The 23,388-nt window shown below is 48.5% G+C and overlaps 2 protein-coding genes across 8 annotated transcripts in view; one reads left to right on the top strand and one right to left on the bottom strand.

Annotated features, from left to right (window-relative positions):
* Positions 1-12,776, bottom strand: part of LOC116225455 (gonadotropin-releasing hormone II receptor-like) — a 19,064-nt gene extending 6,288 nt beyond the window's left edge. For 2 of the 5 annotated variants that reach the window (XM_090149131.1, XM_090149132.1), the window contains exons 1-4: positions 8,635-8,774; positions 2,702-4,880; positions 1,623-1,988; positions 261-763 (exon numbers count right to left, since the gene is read on the bottom strand). In XM_090149131.1, the coding sequence (XP_090005257.1) occupies positions 261-763; positions 1,623-1,635 (516 nt within the window). In that variant the 5' untranslated portion in view covers positions 1,636-1,988; positions 2,702-4,880; positions 8,635-8,774. Of the gene's footprint in view, positions 1-260; positions 764-1,622; positions 1,989-2,701; positions 4,881-8,634; positions 8,775-12,548 lie in introns of those variants that run through there. The other 3 variants (XM_090149134.1, XM_090149133.1, XM_090149135.1) reach the window with 3 other exon arrangements.
* Positions 8,764-23,388, top strand: CILP (cartilage intermediate layer protein). 3 transcript variants are annotated; one of them, XM_090149129.1, is made up of 10 exons: positions 8,764-8,899; positions 10,122-10,246; positions 10,864-10,947; positions 11,378-11,431; positions 12,770-12,955; positions 13,836-14,150; positions 14,239-14,347; positions 15,276-15,433; positions 16,028-18,387; positions 22,917-23,388. In XM_090149129.1, the coding sequence occupies exons 2-9, from the start codon at positions 10,183-10,185 to the stop codon at positions 18,367-18,369; spliced, it is 3,312 nt and encodes a 1,103-aa protein (XP_090005255.1). In that variant the 5' UTR covers positions 8,764-8,899; positions 10,122-10,182; the 3' UTR covers positions 18,370-18,387; positions 22,917-23,388. The 3 variants fall into 3 exon arrangements, with proteins under 3 accessions (XP_090005255.1, XP_090005256.1, XP_031443688.1); XM_090149130.1 differs by lacking the exon at positions 22,917-23,388 and adding an exon at positions 18,712-20,028; XM_031587828.2 differs by lacking the exon at positions 22,917-23,388 and having other exon boundaries at positions 16,028-20,029.

Here is a 23,388-nt window from a genome sequence, read left to right as displayed (position 1 = left end):
CTATGAGGAGGCTCTAGGGCACCATAAGGCCTCCCCTCAGCCTCCTTGTCTCTGGAATGAACAAACCAAGAGAGACCTCAACCACTCTTCAGTGCACCAAACACAGCAATCTGGCCATGGTGGAATCCATGGACTGGGATGGACTAGTTGCAAAGCCAGTCTGGCCATGGTGGGATCACAGATTGGGATGGATTTGTTGCTGAAGCCCTTTTCCAACCCAACCAGCCCGCTAACCCCATAAGGAAGCCATCCAGCCCTACCTGGGGTGATGCCAGCAGCACACTGCCCAGCCATGCAGCACGCAGCAGCAGCCCATTGCGGCGTTGGGCACGGGCAAAGGGCTGGAGGACAGCAGCATGCCGGTCCAGGCTGATGACCACCAGCACCAGGGCAGCCGCGTACATGGCAAAGAGCTTGAGGAAGTTGAGGAGCTTGCAGGAGAGGTCTCCGCCGTACCACTGCACCGTCACATTCCATGCCGCATCCAAGGGCATCACTGTCACCGTCACCAGCAGGTCGGCCAGCGCCAGGCTGAGGATCAGTGGCCGCACGTGGCACTTCCTCCTCTTCCTCAGCAGGCTGCCCAGCACTGCTGTATTGCTGCACGCCGCCAGCAAGAAGAAGATGGCCGTGACGGCCACGCGCACCTTTGCTGCCTGTGTGAACTGGGGCTCGACCCAGTGCTCCGGGCAGTGAGCAGCCGAGGTGTTGGTGACCCCCTCCGTGGTGGGGTGGTGGGGCGGTTCAGCTTCAATTAAAGCAGCTGGTAATTAGGGAGAGATCATAGAACTATTAAGGTTGAAAAGACCAATATGATCATCCAGTCCAACCATCAACCCATGCCTGTGAGTGCTCCAGACCACATCACTCAGTGCAACATTTATCCTTAGATCAGGAGAAGGTGGGATGTGCAATCTGGCAGCAATCAACCCTAGCTCCGCACTGCCCATCCATGTGATGCTCATTTGGGCTGCCCATGTGCCCTCCCCAGCTCTCACTCAGCCCCCTGTAGCTATAGCAATTGCTTGCCCAGATGTATTTTTAGCTTTTTGCAAGGCAGTAGAGCAGCTGATGAGCGGTGGCTGCAGCCATGGGATAGCACATCCTTCCTTTACAAGTAGATTTCAACCTTTTAAAAAACCCCACAGTGCTTCCCATTAGCAATTTAACGCTTAATGGTCTGCCTTCAACCATGGTGCCGGGTCCCCTGTGCCCAGCTGATGAGTGCCTCTGCTTTGATCTAATTGCCCCTTTATTCCCAAGCACAGCCAGCTTGGGGACAGCTTGCATTTCAAGGGCAAATGCTCCGAACCCTCATACACACAAGCATTAATGCTTCCCATTGCCAGGAGCATCCTGAGAGCCTTCTGGTTGCCAATACCCAATTAACACATTCCCCACCTTGAAACGAGTTGCAAAGACCAACCTGTTCCCCTGGGGAACTTGTCCATCCTACCCAATGTGCCCGTGGGATGGAGACATCAATTCCCTCTTCCAGTCCCTTTGCTGATCCATCCCTTTCCTCCCCAACACCCAAAAAGCAAGCAGAGAAAAGAAACAGCAGTACAAAGTCCCAAGACATTGCTGTCCTTGTGGACTTGTCCCAGCAGATGGGGACGTACCTGGCACACACATGCCCTGAAGCGAAGAGAAATGCTGCCCGTCCCCGCAGCAAGTCAGGCAGTTCCAGTGCTGAGCATCCGTGCGTCTGCACAGCCGGCAGCTCACTGCTATTAGCAGAGATGTATGCAGCCCCTGGCATCTGGAGAAGGCAACACCGACGCAAACATCCCCTGCAGCAAACCTGGAGGTGGGCACCCCTGCCCTGCTGGCTTAACGAGCGATCCGCTTTTAGTCCTAATGAGCCGGCTGTGGGAGTGGAGCTGATGGATGGCAAGAAGTGGCCAGCGCTCAGGATGTTGTCTGTGGTATTGTGACCAAACGTGGCCCCATCAGGGACCAGTGCCAGCATGCACCGCATCGGTTTTCTATAAATACAGGGAAATGAGTTAATTATCACCGGGGTTGGCGATGAGCATCCTGTTGCTCAGACAACCGGGAGCTCGCAGCCTACATGGCCATGTGCGCACCCAGCAATGCTCACCACTGGCTGGGTCTGTGTGAGCCCGGAGGTGAGCTCAGGTGTGGAAATACCATAAGGAGGGATTAAAACCCAAAGGGGAACTTTGGTCATGTTGCCGCTTTAATAAATAAACTCGTTTATCTCTGCTTTCCCAATTCACATCTCATTATTTTTTTGTGTTTATTTCAGCATTTTAGTGATATGCGGACTAGATGATATTAGAGGTCTTTTCCAATCTTAATGATTCTATGAGGATTCCATGATCACACAAAGTCCCAGAGTGGACAAAGAGCTCACGGGGGCTCAAAAACCACAAGGCTGGGGCTCGTTTCCCCTCTCTGTAGTTTCAGTCATGCTGCCTACCATGGCAGTGGGTGGCTCACCCAAGGTTTTGGGTAAAGGCAGCATGTGGCAGAACCCTGAGATCCAGGGCACACACAGCCTTTACGGGACCACATCCAGCATCCTACACCCTGCATCACTTCTACATCCAAAGGGAAAGAGAAAAGCAAAGCCACCCCCAAAATGCCAGCCCATGGGGATGGAGGGAGCTTGTCCCCAAGGACCCAAAGCCATGGTGGGGAGAGCAGGAGGGAAAAGTCCCCACTGGCTCCTTACCTGGCATGGAAATCCGTGAGGAGAGACTGCTCCTGAGGCTGAAAAAAGCACTGAAAGCACACAGGAGCTGGGTGTGAGCCCACTCATGGCAGCAGCCTTCTCCTCTGGACAAAGCGGAGAGGAATGCAGCCCCACATCTTGATTTTTCCTTTCACTTAGCTCTTTGCACCTGCACTAAGGCAATTAAATAGTGGGTCAGGAATGCATTCCCTGTTTGTCCTCCCTCCTGGCCGGCTGCCCCTTGTCTGGAAATGTCCTCCCGACCCCAAATGCATGATGCAAGAGAAGGACAGGATTTTTCCTGGGAACCATCCGCCTCACTCATGCCACGACAAAGGCTTTGGTCCCTGTTCAGAGAGGATTTTTGCAGCATGCCATCACGCAGCCATGTCCTGGGCATGCATTACTAATAAGACATTTTAAGGGTGTGGTCCCTTGTTAAAATGACTATTTTTCCTCATTTTTTTTATTTTTTCGAAGTAAATCTCCTGTGTTTTCTTTTTGTTGTTGTTGCTGCTCCTCTCCATAAAGGTCAGCTGCCTGCTGAGTGCTGGTTTAACCATCACGTTGTTGGGCAGCAGGACTGGGAAGCAGCACTGCTGGGCTGTTCCCATAAGCCCCCACTGGGCTGGGATGCTGTCCTGGGACCAAAAGGAGCACGGGATCACCTGCAGCAGAAGTGCAGCTGGAGCACGTTTTGCATTGCACATCCCATATAAATTGGGGTCTTGCAGACCCTCATTCCCTGCCCTTGTGCAGGTGCTTTTGGCATCCCTGAATCCCTGTTTGCTCAGAGAGCCTCACCCTTCAGACTCTCAAATGCAGACATTTTTCTTCTGGTTCTTCTTTTCCTCCTCCAAGCCCTGAATTGTCTCCGGAGCCACTCGTCCAAGGAAATTCTTGTCTCATACTGGACTTGAAACAGAAAGTCTAGTCAGGGACATCTGACATGCAGTGTTTTTGTGAGTAAATACCAGTGTCCATGAAGTCATTTCCCGGGGTTAGAGATGAGCTCAGCCCTGGAATGGCTTCTGTTCTTCCCCAAAGTCCACAGCAGACAGCGCGTGGCTCCCTGCTCTCCTCCTGCTCACTAAAAACAGCACTGGGGCTGGGCATCACACCAGTTTGCTGAAATATTCACAGCAGAAAGCAGCAAGGGGGTCACAGGGCACCTGTTCAATCTGTATGTTGGGTGTGACCGTGGCAAAACTACAGAGCAAGAAGGCTGTACCCAGTGAGGTGCATGCAGCTGTTTGCAGACATCTTTATGACTTCTTTGGGGTGTTTCTTTGTACAGTAATGCTCTGTTTCTAGATTCAGAGTTGCTGCAGCACTCAGATGCTTCTTCAAGTGCGTTATGCCTCTAAGTATCGAGGAAAAACACGTTCTCAATGCTCAGTCCCATCAGAGTGGTTGGTTTTTGATAGCATGGTACTGCTGAGCTCAGTGAGCCATGGTCAGTCGTTCCTAGCGATGTCCACAGGGAGCTGGGAAGGATGGCAGAAAGGTGAGCAAGCTGATAAGGAGGATGCTGTCCCCTCACACCCACCCTTCACCATGCCTAAATGTTTGAAAGAGGTGAGTTGGTTTCCATAGAATAAGCCTCAAGGTGCAGTCCATCAGCACATGGGTTTGGTGACCTGCCCAGTGACCTTGCTGCCTGAGCCTGGTATTTTTCTTGAGCTGGAAGAAGTGATGAAATCCAAATGTTTTCATTGTGACTAACCTACGGAAGCGAACAATTTTGCTCTTGGTTTTGGATGGGTTTTGGTGGCTCTCCTCCTCCTCATCTTCCGTGCCCTCTTTCATCCATCCTATTTTTACTCTTCTGTTTCCATCGTCTCCCGCCTCTTCCTGCTGGCCGCGTGCATCAAACGCCCTCATCTCTCTCATGCTCCCCAGGGTGTTTGGACCCAAATCTGATGTTTCTTACGGGAAAAGCTGTATCCACAGGATGGAGCTGAGCCACAGAACTCACCATGGCATCCTCTTTCCCTCCTGGGGAGGACACGGTGCTGCTTTTTTGGGGATTGTCATTTGCAAATCCATTCCCAGAAGGCACTGTTGGTTATCCAGATGTTGCCAAAGAGCAGCTCTTGGCTTGATGCTCCAGTTCATGAAATCCTGACAGTGCTTTGCCAGCATCAATCAGCTGCCACCCTTCCTGCCCTGACCTGATCTAGAGAGAAAAACGGAGCAAGAAAAATTATGAGTAAAACAAAGGCTACCACCCCATCACCTTCCTCCAGCTCTGAGTGCATCTGAGCCTGAAGCAATTGCCTGTAAATAAGAGCAATAAATTATGGATTTCTTCAAGACTAATTAATTGCTCAAGCCAACACAGGATGATCTTTGTCCACCAAGCAGCAAAACCAAACACCTGGAGGGCTGTGGGTTGGAGCTCTGCTACTGTCTTTCCATTGCATGTTAAATGTCCCCATTCAGAGCCATCCAAATGTGGTCCCATCACACCCTGCCTTGCCTTGACCTCTGGACTGCACCAATCCGGCACCACTCGCACTGCAGGCGTGGGACAGGAAGGTGCTGGCTGGGACGTGCAGTACTCAGAGGGCCATGGTTCAGTGGGCATGGTGGTGATGGGTCAGTGGTTGGACTTGGTGATCCTTTCCAGCCTTAATGACCCTGTGACTCTATGAAACAGTGGCCACGTCTTGTGGTGTTGAGATGAGTCATGCTCAGCAATGTGATTATAAAGGGATTTGCTATTGAGACTTTCTGGTGCTCTTGGAGTAACCTCCATCTCACCTCTTCGGAGGTATGATGGGGAAGGAGTGAGCCCAGTGATGGCCATGACATCAGGAGGGACATGCTAGGGGACTCTGTTGACCCCAAGACCACTGTGTTGTGCCCATTCTGCAGTGCTTTCTGCTCCTATTTCCCAGATATGAGTGGATGTTCCATCCCTGGAGATATTTAAGGTTAGGTTGTTCAGGGCTCCAAGCAGCCTGATCAAGCTATAGACCTTATTTTGGAAGGGACCTCAAAGCCCATCCTGCCACAGAACCCCATCCAACTTGGCTTTGAGCACCTCCAGAGATGGGGCATCCACAATTTCTCTGGGCACCTGTGCAAAGGCCTCACTGGCCTCTGAATAAAGAATTTCTTCCTAACATCTAACCATTTCTTCCTAACATCTAACCTAAATCTCCCCTCTATTAGTTTATAGCCTTTCTCCCTTATTCTGTCACTTTCAGATAATGTAAAAAATTTGTCCTCCTCCTTCTTATAAGCTCCTTTCAAGCACTGTAAGGCCACAATGAGGTCTGCCCTCATTGAGCCTTTTATTTTCCAAGCTAAACAAGACCAGCTCCCAAGCTTTCTTCATCTGAGAGGTGCTTCAGCCCTTTGGTCATCTTTGTGGCCCTCCTCTGGAACAGGAGATGTCCCTGTCATTGCAAGAGAAGTTGGACCAGATGACCTTTAAAGGCCCCTTCCAACACAAACAATTCTATAACTCTATCAATGCTACAGGTGGAGCCTGCACTATGGGTTCAGCCCCTAAGAGAATCCTTCCAGGGGGAAACACCAGACTGCTCCTTCTTGCTTAGCCACAGCCCATAAATTCTCATCTGTGTAATAAAAACAAACTCCAGTAGTTCCTTCTTTGGGCTTTTTCCCAAAGCTTTTAGGCAGCTGGAGTTTGCTTTTGTGCTGATGAAGCGGTGGAGGAGGGCTTAAGCGAAACAATATTGTGGCAGCTGAGAGGTTTGCTGGTGGTGGTTCAAACCTCAGCGCTAAGTCCAGGGACCCACAACACCTCCAAAATTTCATCCAGCCCATAAACAGGGACAGTCCAAGTCCTGGAATGTCAAAACAGGATTTAAAAACAACAGCTCCAGCTCTGCATCAGCCACCACTGGAGCACTGCTGGGAGCCAAGTGCTTAGCAAAATCCCAGCTCCCAGCTCCGAGAACACACAGCCTTCCCCAAAGTGCTTGGGATGGAACAAAGTCATCAATCAGTTATTTTCACTCCGATCTCTGTAAACAGGAGCAAGTTCAGAGACACAGAGCAGGGGAAAAAAAGCGTCAGCTCCTTCTGGTGCCATGGGCAGAGAGGAGCAGAACGTGGCCCCACTGGTCCCTCGTGGACTTCACAGGGTGCAAATCCCACTGACCCCCAGTGTAGTGCAGTGATTTTGGTGATGGTCACTGTGTCGGTGGTGTATTGGACAGGAGGGGAAGCACAGACAGCTGAGTGAACATCATGGCCACGTTTTCCCCTGGTTTGGGCAAAAGAAGAGCAATGGACATGCCCTGTGAAGGACTGTGGACAGGGAAGTGAGGTCCCACTGTCCCTATCACGGTTTTTGTGCACTACTGCACCTCGGCACTGGGCTGAGGGAAAGCATTCAGCATGGCAGCGTTCCCATCAATACACTATTGTTTTCTAATTACGCATCGGTGAGCAAACCATGGAAAAAAGTCTGTAAGAGCCAGCTGGGCCTCCCAGGGCTCATCATGGCGTGGGGCGGGAGGGGAATATGGCCTCTCCAGCCCTTGGCTTTGTGCAGGCAAATGCCAGCAATGGATAAGCAGACCAAATAATCATAGAATCAAGGTTGGAAAATCTCTCTAAGATCATCCAGTCCAAATACCCACCTACCACCAATATTATCCACTAAACCATGTCCCTAAGTACCACATCTACACGTGCAAGCTGCATCCTTCCCCATGGCTATGGGCAGCATCCTGCCTTCTCCTGAGCATCCCTGGGCTGTGATCAGCCCGACCTTGCACCAAGGCAACCCCTGATCTGGCTGCTCCTTGCTCGCTGGATAAACATTCTACCACTTCTTGGCAAATCCCAGCTTGTTTTCTTCTTTTCCCTTGTAAACAGAAACAGGAGTCAGCGCTGGGCACCACCAATTAATTTTTATGTGACACTGATCAATGTCCTCCTGCACTGCTCCCTCTGGCAGCAGGGCCAGGAGGGATTACTAAGAGGGCAGCCTGTCCTATTCTGTCCTGTCCCCATCCTGTCCCCGTCTGTATCTGAATGTACACTCCATGTTGTGCCATGCTGCAGCAGGTACGGCTCTGCAGGCATACATTCTTGCACATGGCTCCAAATCTCCTTTTGTAGAGTTCTAAGGGGGGAGAGGGGAGGTCTCACTGGGGGCTTTGCCAGTTGTCCCCATGGCTCAAGTGAGATGAGGACACACTGACTTGCAAGGAGGGTCCCAGCAAGGATCCTGCCTCTGCAGCTCTGTGCTGCTCCATAGGATCAGAGAATATCCCAAGCTGGAAATAACCCACTGGGACAACTGATCCACCTTCTGTATCCATGCAGGACCACCCCAAAACCATAGAATCACTAAGGTTGGAAAAGACTGCGGAGATGCCCAAGTCCAACACCAGCTCACCCCCACCATTGCCCACTGACTCTTTGTCCCTCAGCACCGCATCTCCACGGTTCTGGAACACCCCACCAGTCCTTGGGCAGTCTGTGTCAGTGCAGCTCTTTCCAAACCCTACTCCTGAGAGAGGTTTTCCAGAGCTGCCTGAACTCTGGCATCTCAGGGCTGTGCCCACTGCCCTGGAAGCATTCCGTGCCCACTGCATGTTGGGGCAGAATCTTCTCCTGAAACACCATGGGATCCGAGCAAGCATCTGTCCCATGTCCCATACCCCCAGGACAGCTGTATGTATCCCAAATGTGGGGAACCCTTAGGGCACTGAAGGGCACCACCTCATCCCCAGCCAGCTGGAAACCCCAGAGCATCCTCACTGCGGCACCTGTGGAATATCCCATACAAACTGCCATTGCCATTCAATTGGGAATCAAACCCAGAGCATCTCCCATAGCACAGCCTGATGGCATTAACAGCTCAGTGTCCCCGACTTGGCCACAACCCCAACCCCAAAGCCCCACTCCCGCAGGTCAGCCCCGCAGCCCAGCCCCGTGTTTACCATCACTTCGCCGAGGGATTATTCCGCCGGCGCTTTCCTCGCCCGCCCGACCCGCTGCAGCCCGTGGCGCGGTGCCATCCCGGAGCCTCACGCCGCGCTATATAAGCGCTCTCTCCGCTCGAGCTGCGGGAACTTTGCGCTTCGCAGGCAGCACTGAGATCCGGGAAAGCACGGCTCCTCAAATCCCTTCGGCTGCTCCCAGCCCGCGCTCCTCGGAACGAGAGGACGGGACTCTCCTTCGTTGGGGGTTTTATGGTTTTTGTAGGTAAGAGAAAAAATAATAATACTAAAGAATCACTCTTAAGTTTTTCCTTCCTTCGCAGCACAGGCGTTATATAACTTTGCTGCGTAATTAAGGCAGCGTAATTACAAGCGGCTGTGATTGAGGGTGAAGTGGGAATTGTTGCTGCGGTGTGGGAGGCTGCCGGGCTGCTCGGCATCGCCAGCCATCCCATTGCAACGTCACCAAATGGGTTTTGCACAGGGTTCAGAGGGGGGTCTGGGGAGACCAGAACTCTGTTCCTGCACTTTGTCCTGCAGCACTTTGGGACTGAGCCCCAGAGAGGGGGGGATGTGTCCCCACATCCGTATGAAACCCCGTATGAGTTGCAGCCGGATCCCAAAATAACCCGTGAGTGGGAACGGGGCTTTCCGCCTGCATGCATTTCTCCTGGTTATTGTCTGGCTGTGAGTTCGTGACCCTGCCGTAAGCTCACAAAATCCTGCTCATGTGTTGCTCGTTATTTGTGCTTGACTGGGATTCGCTGAGCTGTAATCAAAGTATTTCCTACTCCCATGGCACCCGTTCTTGGGGAGGTTAGTTACAAGCGGCAGTGGTTGCTTGCAGCCTTGGGTTGGGGTAAACTGAGGCACTGAGCAGCTGCGGCAACATGGAATCACAGAATACCCCAATTATCCCCCAGGTTCATTTGTTGTGGTGCACAACACAATGTACTCATAACTGCAGCAGGGCCACTGAGCAACAGCTGCTCAAAACCTGGTACTTCAATGCTCAAAGCCACAGGGCTGTGATGGAAAAAAAAGACAATTTCTGGCTGCTCGCTGACAATCACAGCATCACAGTAAGAGCTTGGCTTCTGCACGGGGTTTTATGCTCCCAGCTTTGCCTGTGAGCCTTCCCTTTCCCAGGAGCTCTGAGCCCAGGCTGTGGGCAGAGGGACGGGGGCTGAGGTTCTGCAGAAGCACTTATTCTGAAAAGGACTCAGTAAGGAGATGTCATTACAATCTGTGCTCCTCTGCAGAATAGATTTGGAGTGGGGATGGGATGCCACTGCAAGTCAGCAGGATATGTTGCCTCCACTGTGGGGGGACAAATGGATAGGAGCTGCCACAACTGGACAGCCTCTGAGTGAGATTTCTGCAATGGGAGTGGGGTGACATTTGAACAACCAGGATGGGAGATTGGGCACCCAGTGGGAGCAGCATCCTGTAGGTAGGATTTGACACAGCTGGGTTTGTCCCCATAGGTCTGAGGGACGTAGGACAGCTCCAGGTCCTTGAGGAAGCTTCCAGTTACCTCTGGACGTGATGCTGGTCACTGCAAGAGGATGGGCGCTGCTGCTGCTGCTACTGGGAGCCACAACCAGTTCAGGTGAAGGTGCAACACTGGTGTCCCCAAACACAGATCTGACATGGCTTACTGGGCGTGGTGGTGATGGGTTGATGGTTGGACTCAATGATCTCAGAGATCATTTCCAACCTTGATGATTCTATCAGCAGACACGGCGAGGGCAGAGTGCCCATATCTAAGATGAGCAGGGCCCAATTTACTTAGGTTTTGCAGAGCAGGGTGCCTGCAGGCTGTTTGGATTTGTTTTGAGGTCGTGGAGGAATTTCACTCTGAAGGGCTCTGGTGACAAGCTTGGGGATAAGCACAGAAAGGTCAGAATTTGGTGGGGAGGTTCCAGACTCCTCTACATCAGGCAGCCCTGGGCTCAACTCCCAGGGTTAACCCAAGCTCATCCCCTCATTGGATTTGTTCCTCCCCCATGCAGGGAGAGGGGGGATACATCTTATACCTTCAGATATAAAAAGATGTTTTGGTCACAGCTGCTCCAACACAGAGGGCAGCAAGCCCAAAACGCAGCAGGGCCAGGGGAAATCCCAGCAGGAGGGACATGGAACACAGTCAAGCCATGCCTGACCACTCACATCCAATTATATTATTAATAATAATCTATTTTAATCTCTGATTTCTTGAACCCCTAGGTCAAAGGCTTGTAAGACAAGGCCTTGGCAGGATCCAGATAGGACAGAGAACCTTCAGACCAATAGTGATGCTCAGCCTAGAGGGTGAGTTACGTTCCACCCTGACGGCTTCCCTTCACTGGGACATCTTTTATTCTTTGCAGTCTTGATTTCAAACTGAACCAAATCACTGGAGCAGATGGGACATTGAGACAATGGAACAAATGGTGCTGACCCCGCACCCTCTTGTGGGGTTGGAGCTCTGGCTGACATACACCACTGGCTCCAGTCCTGGAAAGCTGAAGGTCAGCTGCGTGACCACAGCTTGTCCTTGAGACCATGGGGTGAGGATGGCGGTGCTGTGGGTTACACCCAGCAAAATACTGAGGTTTGGGCCACAGCAATTACAAAACAAGACATCTGCCTTTCACTTCAATAAGCCCCAAACTCAGTCTTTACCTCTGGGAGTGGGTCTAGAAAACCTCCATGAGTTGAGCATGCAGGGAGGGTCATACCATACATGCTGTGCCCACAGGTACAAGGAGCAGCTCCCGTCGGTTGGACCCGATCTTCACCAGTGCCAGACGCAGTACGTCCTGCATCCCTACCTCACTCCCTGCACACTCCTTGGCTTCTCCCTGCCCTCTGCTTTTCCCACAGTCAAGGTGCTATCTGGAGCCACAGGCCTCCCCTCCCCTGCAGATTTAAGCAGCTGATCGCTGCTGGCAGGCAGAGCTGTGAAGGGCTGTAGAGAAACACCACTTCTATGTGTTGCAAACTGAACGCTTGCTTGGGGCAAAGACAAACAGCATTTCTGAGTGTGCTCCTAGAAAGAGACTGTGTCTCCAAATGCACCTCCTCCTCCGTCCCCTCAGTGTCACCCCAAATTATTAAATAATGTCTAACTATGTACGAATGGGGATGCTGAAGTGGAGCAGTCAATGTACCAACAGATTAAGAATCTACCCAGCTAAGCCAGGCACTTGCTCCAAACCAGACACTGCGCTGTTGCTGCCATTTAAGTCATCTATTCCAGCCACAAAATCCCCCTTTTCCACTTGCTTATGGAAGCCAGCGGTTCATTTTCAACATCTGCTATTCCAACACTTCAGCCACAGCCTTGCCTGCCTCTCGGCAGACATAACTTACCCTGGCATACAGTGAGCCTTGTGGAAGTACAGGTGTGGGAGATGTGTGGTGCATGCACATGTTTCCAGGAGATTTCATTTTTAGAGCATTTAGTCACCACACATCTTCGTAAACATTATTAGAACATCATTTAAAAATAAACCCAAACCACAGGCTGGGGGTGGATCTCACCCATTTGAACAGCTTAAATTAATTACATCCAGTAACTTTTAAAGGAATTCCTTGGAACATCCAACCGCATACCAAACCCCCAGTAAACCTCTTTGTGTTTGACAAATCAGCAGAGCCCCAGCATGCTCAGTAGCATTTCAGCCTTCTGTTCTGCACACAGCAAAGCTGGCGTACCCAATGGGACACACACTTCCCTTATAGAGAACATATGCTGAAGTAGGGTTAAAGGCATTCAGCACAACCATACCAACAATAGCACCCTTCATTTAACCATGCAAGCACTGCCACTCAGGCAGCACTCAATTGATAGTGTGGGTTTGAGTTCCTCTAAGCCAATGTTATTCAAGACTAAGCATGAGTTGCTGCACTCTGCCCCTTAGGCTTACCTTAATCGTCCTGAATCCAGGCAATGATGTCTGAAGCATTCAGGCACCTTCACGTGCTTTGTTTCCCAGCTCCCTCATCAACATGCTTTGAGTATGTGGTGCATAATATCCAAATACAAGCTCATGTCTGAGCCACGTAGAAGCTGTATGAAAAGTGCTTGCTTTGGGGCAGCCCTGCGTTGAATGTATCTCTCACTAACATCCCAATGATGTCATTCAAGCTGTTCTGGTGCAAGATTCCAGAAAGTTTTTGTCTCCGTGGTCAAAATGGAGCGAGTGCTCAGGAAAGTGTGGCCAAACTGGTGTGCAGAAGCGGACCCGATCCTGCCTGGCGGATCGCCTCTGGGGTGTGCACTGTAATGAAGTCATGGAGGAAGGGCGGCTCTGCATCGGACACGTATGCTCAGGTGCTCACATAATCTCAGTTATGTTTTTTACTCCCCTCACAGCCATGTCACCACAGTTCTCCTCCTTGCCAAAGTTCTGAGAGCTGCCTGCAGCCAGCCCCAGGAAGATGTTACAGCAGCTTGTAATTAATTGTATTATTCTTATACTCCCCTTTTAAACAAATCACGCTGAAAATGGTCTGTGTTTTCTCCAGGAAAGTTGTTATAGGGTTTTCTCTGAGTTCTTCTTTTTACTGCTGCAAATAAATAGATTATCACACAGCTGCTGTAGGGGGAGGCTCTGTGATTGTAAAGGGAGCGCCCTTGTAAATGTAAAGAAACAGGGATATTTAAGATTAACTGCTATAGGTAAGAAAACGTCACAGAATCACTCTTTAGAAGAACATTTGTTGGACTTATCAGGTAATGCTTATTCAACAGTTAGGCTATTAGGACCTAGCCTATGTCCTATGCAAGCCAGGATGCTGCTACGAGAGGCGGCTTTTAAGACAAACCAATGCCATGGCATTTGGGCATGGGCTGGCAACAGGAATCTACAAAGCTGAAGGCATTTGGATTTGTGATTTTGCCAGGGTTCAGCTCACATGCAGCTCAGGATTCAGGCTTCCCTAAAATTCTGCCCTTTGGGGATGGTAATGAAAAGTTGCTAGCTGTAATTATATCCACGTGGCTGCTTTCTATTAATTACAAGGCTCAGCACTCCATCAGTCCCACATTTCTAATACACAGCTGCTGATAATCTCTGGAAATACATTTTGGATACAATCTATTCCTTATGCAGTATCTGCCCTATTGCACCTAAATGGAAAGCAGGCGTGAGGCCATGCTAGGAGCGTGGCAGGGCATCAGGCTGCTTCCTTACCTACTTGCCTCACCCCAGACTGCAACATCACCTGCCCCATGGGCCGCGTGAACGCCGACTGCGATGCATGCATGTGCGAGGATGTGACCCTGCATGGAAAGGTCTCCTTGGAGGATGGTTCACCTGCAGACAACGCCCGGGTCTACTTGCAAGCCAACAATCTCAAACTGTTGACAACAGCTGACAATAAGGGCGCGTTTAGGATTCCTGGGGTCTGCCCCGATGGCAGAAACACCCTCAAAATAAAGAAAGCCAAATACACGACTGCAGCCATCACCGTACCGGACACCAACAGGAAGAACCTGGCGCTCCAAGTGCAGCTGAAGAGATCAGGTAGAACCATAGAGATGGGGAAGCCCAGCACCTCTAAGAGCAACTAACAAAAATAAGAGTAATGAGGCTGCCTTTTCTCCTCCTACAGGCAAACCCTATGTTTTCAAGAGCCCTGATGACAAAGCGAGGAGAGTGGGGCAGAGCGTGTCACTCTGCTGCAATGCTGTGGGGACTCCGGCCCCAGATCGCTATCTCTGGTAAGGAACTCCCATTGATCCCACACCACCTGGCAGGAGGGCAGAAAGCTGGAGCAGGGGGCCCAGGGGAACCTCATGAGGCTCAACAAAGCCAAGGGCAAGGTCTTGCACTGGGTTGCAGCAACAGCTAGTATCAATACAAGCTGGCTATAAAAAGAAGGGGACAGACTTCAATAGGGTTTTGATGTGAGAGGACAAGGAGAAATGGTTTCAAACTAAAACAGGAGGATTGCACTGGATGTAAGAAAAAAAGTTGTTTACAATAAGGGCTGTGAGGCACTGGCACAGGCTGCCCAGAGAGGTGGTGGGTGCCCCATCTCTTGGGACACTCAAGGTCAGGCTGGATAGGCTCTGAGCACCTGATGGAGCTGTAGGTGTCCATGCTCATTGCAGAGGAGTTGGACCAGATGGTCTTTAAGGGTTCCTTCCAACTCCAGTGATCCTAAAAATTTTGTTGATTTGTACCTCCTTTCCATCTCCATAAAGCTGGATTGTTTTTTTTTAAGCTTAAATACACTGAGAACTCAGTGCAACAAATGATCATTTCCTGCACATTTGCAGAGCTGGCATTTCTCGCAGGTGCAGTAATATAATCTGCAGAGGGACTTAATGGAAAAAACACCCAGATAGGAGTTTCAAAAACCTTGGCAGGCGTGACTGACAGCTGTGTCTGGAATTGGTTTTAGGGGAAGCCCCTGCATGAATTTGCAGCCTGACTAGCACTCCATGCAACACAGTGGGGAGATGCTTTTAAGCATGACCGCAACTCTGAAAGGGCAGCTCCTGGGACACGGCTGCTCCATGATATAAGTGGTGTAACTGAGGCAGGAGGTGTGGCAAAAGCCACACAGACAGGATCTGGACCCTGCTCTGCCCAAGCCATGCGGTCAGGTCTCTGTCCCATTAACCATCTGCCTGTTCCTGGCAGGTACCACAATGGCTCCCTGCTGGATCCTTCCATATATAGATACAAAAACAACCTGATTCTGAAGAACCTGAACAGAGAGCAGGCAGGAGAGTATTTCTGCAAGGCCATCAGTGATGGAGGTTCAGCAAAGTCCCAACCTGCCACGCTTTCTATAATAGGTAAGAGAAAATGTGTGTGATTTGCTCCAAGCATCAGGGGTACAGAAAGTGCTCAGAAATTACGACACATACGTGAAAGGAAAGGTGCAGGAAAAATATTTGGGTGCTATTTTACGCACCCATTAGCAGATAAGCCTGAGTGTGCTGATTATCAGCCAGATACTCGCTACAATCCAGAGCTCTGGGTTTCAGATGACCTGCCAAACTTAATCCGCTGGGCAGCCATTTCTCACTGTAATCACTGCCCAGCGTGTGAATATTTCTGTTTCTTTTTTAAATCCTGGGACCCATTTAGGTCTGTTCATAGCCAAGAAGCCAGGCAGCTGCAGAGCATGTAGCTGGTAAGCAGGAGCTGGGACATTCCTGCAAACAGCACTGCTCTTAATCAGGTGCCTTAAATTAAAGCTGAGCACCTGCTGCAGTGTAACAAAGGCCAGATGAATCCAGCTAACCAAAATTCTGCAAACCATCTGTTTCATTGCTGCAAAAGCCCCCCTGTGATTGGAAGCAATGTTTAGCTCAAAGGGTTTCAGACCACATACAGATGACTGTACAATTATTTCATGCTGCTCATTAAGAAATGCTATTCAACAGGAAAACAAGAGGCAGCCTGCAGCTCCCAGCCCCAAAGCCACCTCATTCGTCTTCCACACGACTGTTTCCAAAAAGCAACTGACTCATTCTACTACGATGTGGGCAAGTGCCCAGCAAAGACCTGCGTTGGGAAGCTGGATAAGGGACTCCGCTGTAAGGACAACATCTCCTACTGCTGTGGGGTGTCTAAGATGGAAGTGAGAGAGATCCTGTGCGATGGGTACACGCTCCCCACTAAAGTCGCCGTAGAATGTGGCTGCAAAAAATGCACCGAGACAAAAATAACAGTTCGGGGCAGAGCTACGGCGGTGGATAACGGTGAGCCACTGAGGTTTGGCCACATCTACATGGGGAACAAGAGAGTGAGTATGACTGGCTACAAGGGAACCTTCTCCATCCACGTCCCACCAGATACTGAAAGACTGGTTCTAACCTTTGTTGACCGGCTGCAGAAGTTTGTGAACACAACAAAAGTTTTGCCATTCAAAGAAAATGGAGGTGCTGTGTTTCATGACATTAAGTTACTACGAAAGAAAGCCCCTGTTACACTGGAATCCACTGAAACCAGTGTAATTCCTTTGGGAGAAAAGGAAGATGATGATCCTATTGCTGAATTAGAAATCCCTCCTGATTCATTTTACAGGAAGAATGGAGAACCTTACAGAGGAAAAGTGAAAGCCAGCGTGACGTTTCTGGACCCAAGAGAACTCTCAACAGCGCCTGTGACACAAAGTGACCTGAACTTCATAGATGACGAAGGAGATGTGTTCCCACTCCGCACATATGGCATGTTTTCCCTGGACTTCACTGATGAACAGGGCACCGAGACTCTTAATGCAGAAGATGTGAAAGTCCACTTGGACACTGCTCAGGTGAGGATGCCAGAGCACCTACAAGAAATGAAGCTTTGGTCACTGAACCCTGAGACAGGCTTATGGGAGGAAGAAGGAGACTTCAACCTGGAGAAAAGCAGACGGCGCAGAAGAGAGGAGAGAACTTTTTTGGTTGGTAACATGGAGATAAAGGAAAGGCGGCTTTTTAACCTGGATGTTCCAGAGAGCAGACGGTGCTACGTCAAAGTCCGAGCATACAGAAGTGAGAGATTTTTGCCAAGCGAGCAGATCCAAGGGGTGGTGATTTCTGTTATAAACACGGAGCCAGAACCAGGGTTCTCCTCCAACCCCAGAGCATGGGGCCGTTTTGATAGTGTGGTCACTGGTCCAAATGGTGCTTGCGTGCCAGCCTTCTGTGACGAGCAGAATCCAGAGGCCTACGCAGCTTACATTTTGGCGAGCTTGGGGGGTGAAGAACTCGAAGCAGTGCCCTCTGCTCCCAAACTCAATCCTAATGCTATTGGGGTCCCACAGCCATATCTCAACAAGCTCGACTACAGGAGAACAGACCACGAGGACCCTAACACAAAGAAAACTGCATTCAGAATCAATATGGCCAAGCCAAGTCCAAATTCTGCAGATGAGAACAATGGCCCTATTTATGCCTATGAAAACCTGAAAGAATGTGAGGAAGCTCCATACAGCGCTGCTCACTTCAGATTTTACAGGATAGAGGGGGATCGGTACGACTACAATACTGTTCCCTTCAGTGAAGATGACCTCATGAGCTGGACCGATGACTACCTGGCATGGTGGCCAAAACCCATGGAATTTAGGGCCTGCTACATAAAAGTCAAAATTAATGGACCCCAAGAAGTGAACATAAGGTCTCGCAACATGGGTGGGACACATCCACGCACCATTGGCAAGCTCTATGGCATCAGGGATGTCCGCAGCATTCGAGATCCTGAGCAACGGGATGTGTCAGCAGCCTGCCTGGAGTTCAAGTGCAGTGGCATGCTCTTCGACCAAGACCGTGTGGACCGCACGCTTGTGAAAGTCATCCCACAAGGCAGCTGTCGTCGGGAGAGCGTTAACAGCATGCTCCATGAGTACCTGGTGAACCACCTCCCCATGGCTACCAACAACGATTCCAGTGAATACACGATGCTGGCACCCCTTGACCCCCTGGGGCATAACTATGGCATTTACACTGTCACTGACCAGGACCCAAGGATCGCCAAGGAAATTGCTCTGGGCAGGTGTTTCGATGGCACATCAGATGGCACCTCCAGAATCATGAAGAGTGATATCGGTGTTGCGCTGACTTTCACCTGTTCGGAGAGGAGCGCAGCAGAGCAAAGCTTATTTGAGTCCCAGAGGAACTTAGGCCAGCAGTCCATACGGGTACCATCAAGGGAGAGCCCTGCATACCAAAGGCCGGTGGGAACCCGCCAGATCACCCAAAGCAGAATCCAGATGAGAGGTCAACGTCCTTCCTCATACTAGAGCTATAGAGGAGCCTAGGTAAAATCACTCACATTTGATTAAAAAAAAAATATATCTACCTGCAAATAGCCTAATTCAAAACAGGTAGTTGTCAGTATTTTTGAGACATTATATTCCCCTCCCACTCCCCTTTTTTTTTTTTTTAATTTTATTTTTGCATTGCACTACAAAGACATAAGGCCAAAACTGAGAGGCAGTACTTGTAAGTTAACTCCTGCCTTACTAAAAGTGTCAAAAAAAATCTGAGATAAAACAACTTCACCTGATAGCCTAAAGGGAAAACTAAACACACAGTTCAGTTAAGTCATATATATAAGACATCCTTCTATTCTGCATCTGCAGACTTTGCCAGCCCAAGTACCTGTACAGTAGTTGGTAACATGAAAAGGAATAAACTGATTTTCCCATTCTGAATTCAACTGCAAGGTTTTGTACTTGAAATGTAAGTATTTTATTTATTTCTAGCTTGTTTTAGAATGATTGTATTCGAGCTAAACTACCATCAGCTGCATTTCTAAGAACTCACATGCTTGAGAGCACAGAGAAGCCATGTGGATTTGTAGGCTCCGCATGGATAAAATTAGTTTTCTCTTGCTTCTTGTGTGGTTTTTCTTCTCAAATAATGCTCTACAATAGGGTAGAAGAATTTTTTTAAAAAGCCATTTTGTGTAATTTTGGCAATACTGTATTACCTTTGTGTTTGACATGCCCAAGTAAATAAACCATGTGTAGAGCTGACCAAAGAACAACCTACAAAATTTCACTTTTCAACGTGAGACTGATGCTGGGTATTCGAAAGTGATTGGTGGGTAACTGCCGCTCCCAAGTCTAAGGCTTTGCTACAGAATGCTGCAGTCAGGGAATCAGTGCAAGCAGCACCACATCCACGAGATTAAGAGGGGCAGCAAGTGTTGGGAGATGCAGAAGCAGATCAGGACAAGGGGTGCCTAAGAGGGAGCAGCAGAGTTCCTAGAGTTTGAGAGGACTGAAGAGGAAAAAGGCTGGGGACCAGTGTTTTAAAGATGACAGAAAATTTAGGCAACACATAAACACAGATGGCCACAGAGGAGGTCAGAGTATGACCAAACTCCAAGAGCTCTATTTAACACGCTGCCCTACAAAACCCCACAGCCTCTGTGCCATTACTCAGAGAGAAATCTGGGACCTCATCAGCACAGAGCACATACCAGGTTTACACCCAAACATACCTGACAAACTTTTTTTGGAGCAGGTAAGCCAACAGGCCTCCAGCACTCAAATCTTCACAGACAGAGATCACAAAAAAAGGGCTCCTTTTTAATGACAACTGACTTGAAACACACGCCCCACTGTGGATTTCCCTCTCTCCTATCACTCATTCCTCTCCTACAGATATGAATACAGTCCTGATACAGGTCTGTGTCTTACCTAGAGCTCATGAAGGGTATGGGGAATCTTTCAATAGCCTTTAGCAACATCTGGAATAGCTTCTCAGGTCTGTCATGAAGCATCTTGGATATTAAACTCAGGACTGTGCAGGACTAAATGCCAATGCAGCCTGAACTATGCTTAAAAAAACAAAACAAAACAACAAATCGTTATAGTCTTTGTTGTCATGCAAATTGACAATTAACAAAGAGAAACATAAAAAGACGAGCTATGGAATAGTTTGGCACAACCTCTTCATACCAATGAATTTAGACTGCGTGTTTTCTTTTGTGTCTAGTCTGCTGCAAGGGCTTGGCACGAGCTGGAGCCAAGGCAGCCAGTGGGGAGCATTAGCTTAGACCTTCCCACAGAGCTCTTGGCTTGCACTGCAGACTTACAGAGAAATGTCTCTTCTCTATGCAGACAGTCAGCCAAATCCTGGCCCTGATTTCATCACTTTGTGAGTGAAGTAATGCAAATGACTTCTCCAGATCAACCCAGGAGTTACAGGGAGAAAAGCAGGCTCAGAATCTGGTCCCTGTGTTACTAAGGGGCTTGCCAGAGCCAAAGGGCAGTGTTTAGGGCTCTTACTTTGCTGTTAAACAGAATTTTCTACCCAGTGAAGTGGTGACAGCCCTGAAATTCTGCCTACCCATGAAACAGCAAGAAGCTCTCCAAGTTTCCCCAAGCTGTCCCCCACTGCAGCTTAACTCCAAGTTGGAGAAACAAGCTTATCACAGCACTCTCTGAGTTCCTGAGCCCTCAGAAGAGACTGCTGACAGAGTACATTGCATATAAAGCAGAACAGAGAGGTTTCAAACATGGGCACTGAAATACTATTACCAGAAAAGAAGCCAAAAACTACCACTCAGAGCTAACACTTCTTCACCACCGATAAGTCACCATGTCAAATAAATCAAGAAAGTTTATGTAGGAGAAAAATTACAGCACGTCCTAAACTTCACCCTTCACAGCAGTTTTATGCTATAGTTCAATAATATGACTTTTCCAGTTCCTGAGTGCCTATGTTTATGGTCAGTGTACTACAGCATCCCTTCTGCAACCTGAAACCTAAGGCACACTCCCACATATCAAAGCAGAGCATCAACTCCAGGAACGCAGGGAGACTGTGACTCAGCTCCTCCCTCTGCATTAGTTTTCAGACCACCAACCTTGAGAAGCCTTGCTCCCAAGCATCCGTAGGTTTGGGACTAATGGCAAAGAAGCTTCCATTAAGGTCACCTGGTTTCCAACCCCAGTGACCTCTCTCTCCTCTTGTTTTTAAGAAAGTTAAAACAGTGCCTCCCAGAAGTTATCAGGCTGTCAGCAGTGAGGATAAACACAAGTAGAGATATTCTTATCTGAACTCAACCTTTGTATTATTCACTGATTTCCCTAAGCAACCTCTCTAAAAGCCTGAAGTATTACTGTGATTAATCACCTACACTACTTATTTGTATTCAGTAGAAAACAGGAATAATAAGGTTTCCTAGGAAGCGGGGGAACTGGTAAAGTTTGATTATAGAACAGATGCAACCAACTGCTAGTCATCAGCATACTAGAAAATATCACTCCCTGTAACATTTACTTGAAACACAAGATGAAATCATCCCTGTTGAACACCAGAGCCCATCTGGTAACCAAAGGTTTTGCAGTTCTAACAGTAATTTGGCTTCAGTGATCTTGAACTGAGCCCTAGCAGATTCTGGGTCTATGAATACCTCTGCTGTGTTTCCTCTCTCCAAGAGGACAGCTGTTTTATTTTGCTAGTATTGCTTTCCAATTGCTAGGGTGGCTGTGCTTGAGCAAAACAGTAGTCCTGGGGGATTGAATCACCATTTCTATGTTCCACAGTCAACCTTGACATGCTATTCCACACCTCATCAGTGAATGCCCCATTCTTGTTTTGCCTAATCTGCAAAAATAATCAGATTTTCATTACCTTCTGGGTTAAATCCCTATGGAGTCAGGTGAAGGAGAAATTTCCAAAAAAACATTTTGGCTAAGAGCTGCCTGGGGAACTCCAATTCCCTTTAAAACTTCTCCACCATGTCAAAGATCTCCTCCATAAAAAAATAAAGCAAGCATAATTCCTCCATAAAACAACTGGAAAAAGTTGTGCATATTCAAAGCTAGGACAACCAACAGCTAAGCTACAGCAAACTGTCTGATCTTCAATGAGCTCTTGTACAGAAAGAAATTTTAAGATTAATTTCAAAAGATATAGGAACTCTGGCCACTGCACAGTTTAGACATTATTTGGTATTAAACATAACTGAAGAGATCCTGAACCAGATTTTTCAAGATCTTCTGCCTGCTGACCTTTTTCTTCCCCTAGAAGTGATGCAGTGAGCACCACCTACTGGGTGACTTGTGTATGCCTCTTCAAACCCCCTGAAAGATGGAAGGAAACTGCTACCCCGTGCCTCAGAACTGAAATCATCACCACCACCACTAGTGACTAACAGCAATACATCTCACATGAGACATAATCTCAAACTGTCAGTAGGAGATGTGCAGATTGCCCCATGGATTCTTGTTGATGCCAACATTTAATGCAGACACTGTTAGTTGGAAGCCAGTATTCCAGCTATCAGAAATAATGCCACCCAGCAGGAACACTGCTTTGCTCACATCAGTTAGGAATGACATGCTCTGATCAAAGGGGTTTGCCCTCCGAATAATTTAAACACAGCAGAAGAAAAGAATGGCATCTTTGGTAAAATCTTAAGTAATTTCAGAGGATCTTTCTCTGGGATCCCTACACAGTTCTTTGCTACTATGATGCCACAACAGGTTCAAGAAAAGCAAAGGAGCCTAAGTTAAAAGAACTTCCAAGGAATTTTGTCAGCAGTTTTAAAAAGTCTGCAGCACAAACTGCACGCTGGAGGCTGCAAGAAGATACAAAGGAATTCTCCACAGAAGCCCAACTTCTACCTTACTGCTGCTTGCAGCTTTTGCTTCACATTCACAGACACGGATTTCTTGGAGGATCATGTGTTCTAGACAACCTGTCAGAGACAGATTCATCGTTGGACCAATGGCAGGGGAAGAAAAATACTGCAGCATTCGCTTTAACAGATGCTTCTTCAGAAACATTTTAATCCACATTTATAACACTTTTTTTTTTTTTTTTTTAGATTTTGCTCTCATTCAGTGAGTCACATTCAAGCGTGTCATGTTCCTGTCAGCTTGACGTAAGTATCATCATTCAACACAGAACTTTAGCTTTAATACTACGCCACAACTGCTTGAAAAAGCATGAATGGTCAGAAAACCCTGATGAGCCAAAGTGACAGATGGAAGAGGATGTGGCTTGCAATTCTGTTTTTTTTGTTTGTTTGTTTGTTTTTAAGCTTACAAAATTTCAGTGCAAATGCTGTAAAAATAAGAAGCTAACAGAATGGTGCCTCACTAGTTCTGAATAGCTTTAGTGACTCTGCTTTTATTGCAACAGTATTCAGGAAAAAAAGAAGGAATATACTGAGCAAATAATGCTACAGCAGCTCCTATCACCTGTCTGGTCTTTATTTTGTTGCTCTCCTTAAAGTGGATTTTGTCTTGCTTTTCTGAAACTGCGTATGAATTACAGAGAAGCAAGAGAATGTTTCT

This window comes from Phasianus colchicus, chromosome 12, assembly GCF_987193195.1.
Source record: "Phasianus colchicus chromosome 12, bPhaCol1.hap1.1, whole genome shotgun sequence".
In the NCBI taxonomy this organism is placed as follows: domain Eukaryota; kingdom Metazoa; phylum Chordata; class Aves; order Galliformes; family Phasianidae; genus Phasianus; species Phasianus colchicus.
This window is presented reverse-complemented; position numbering and strand designations above follow the sequence as displayed.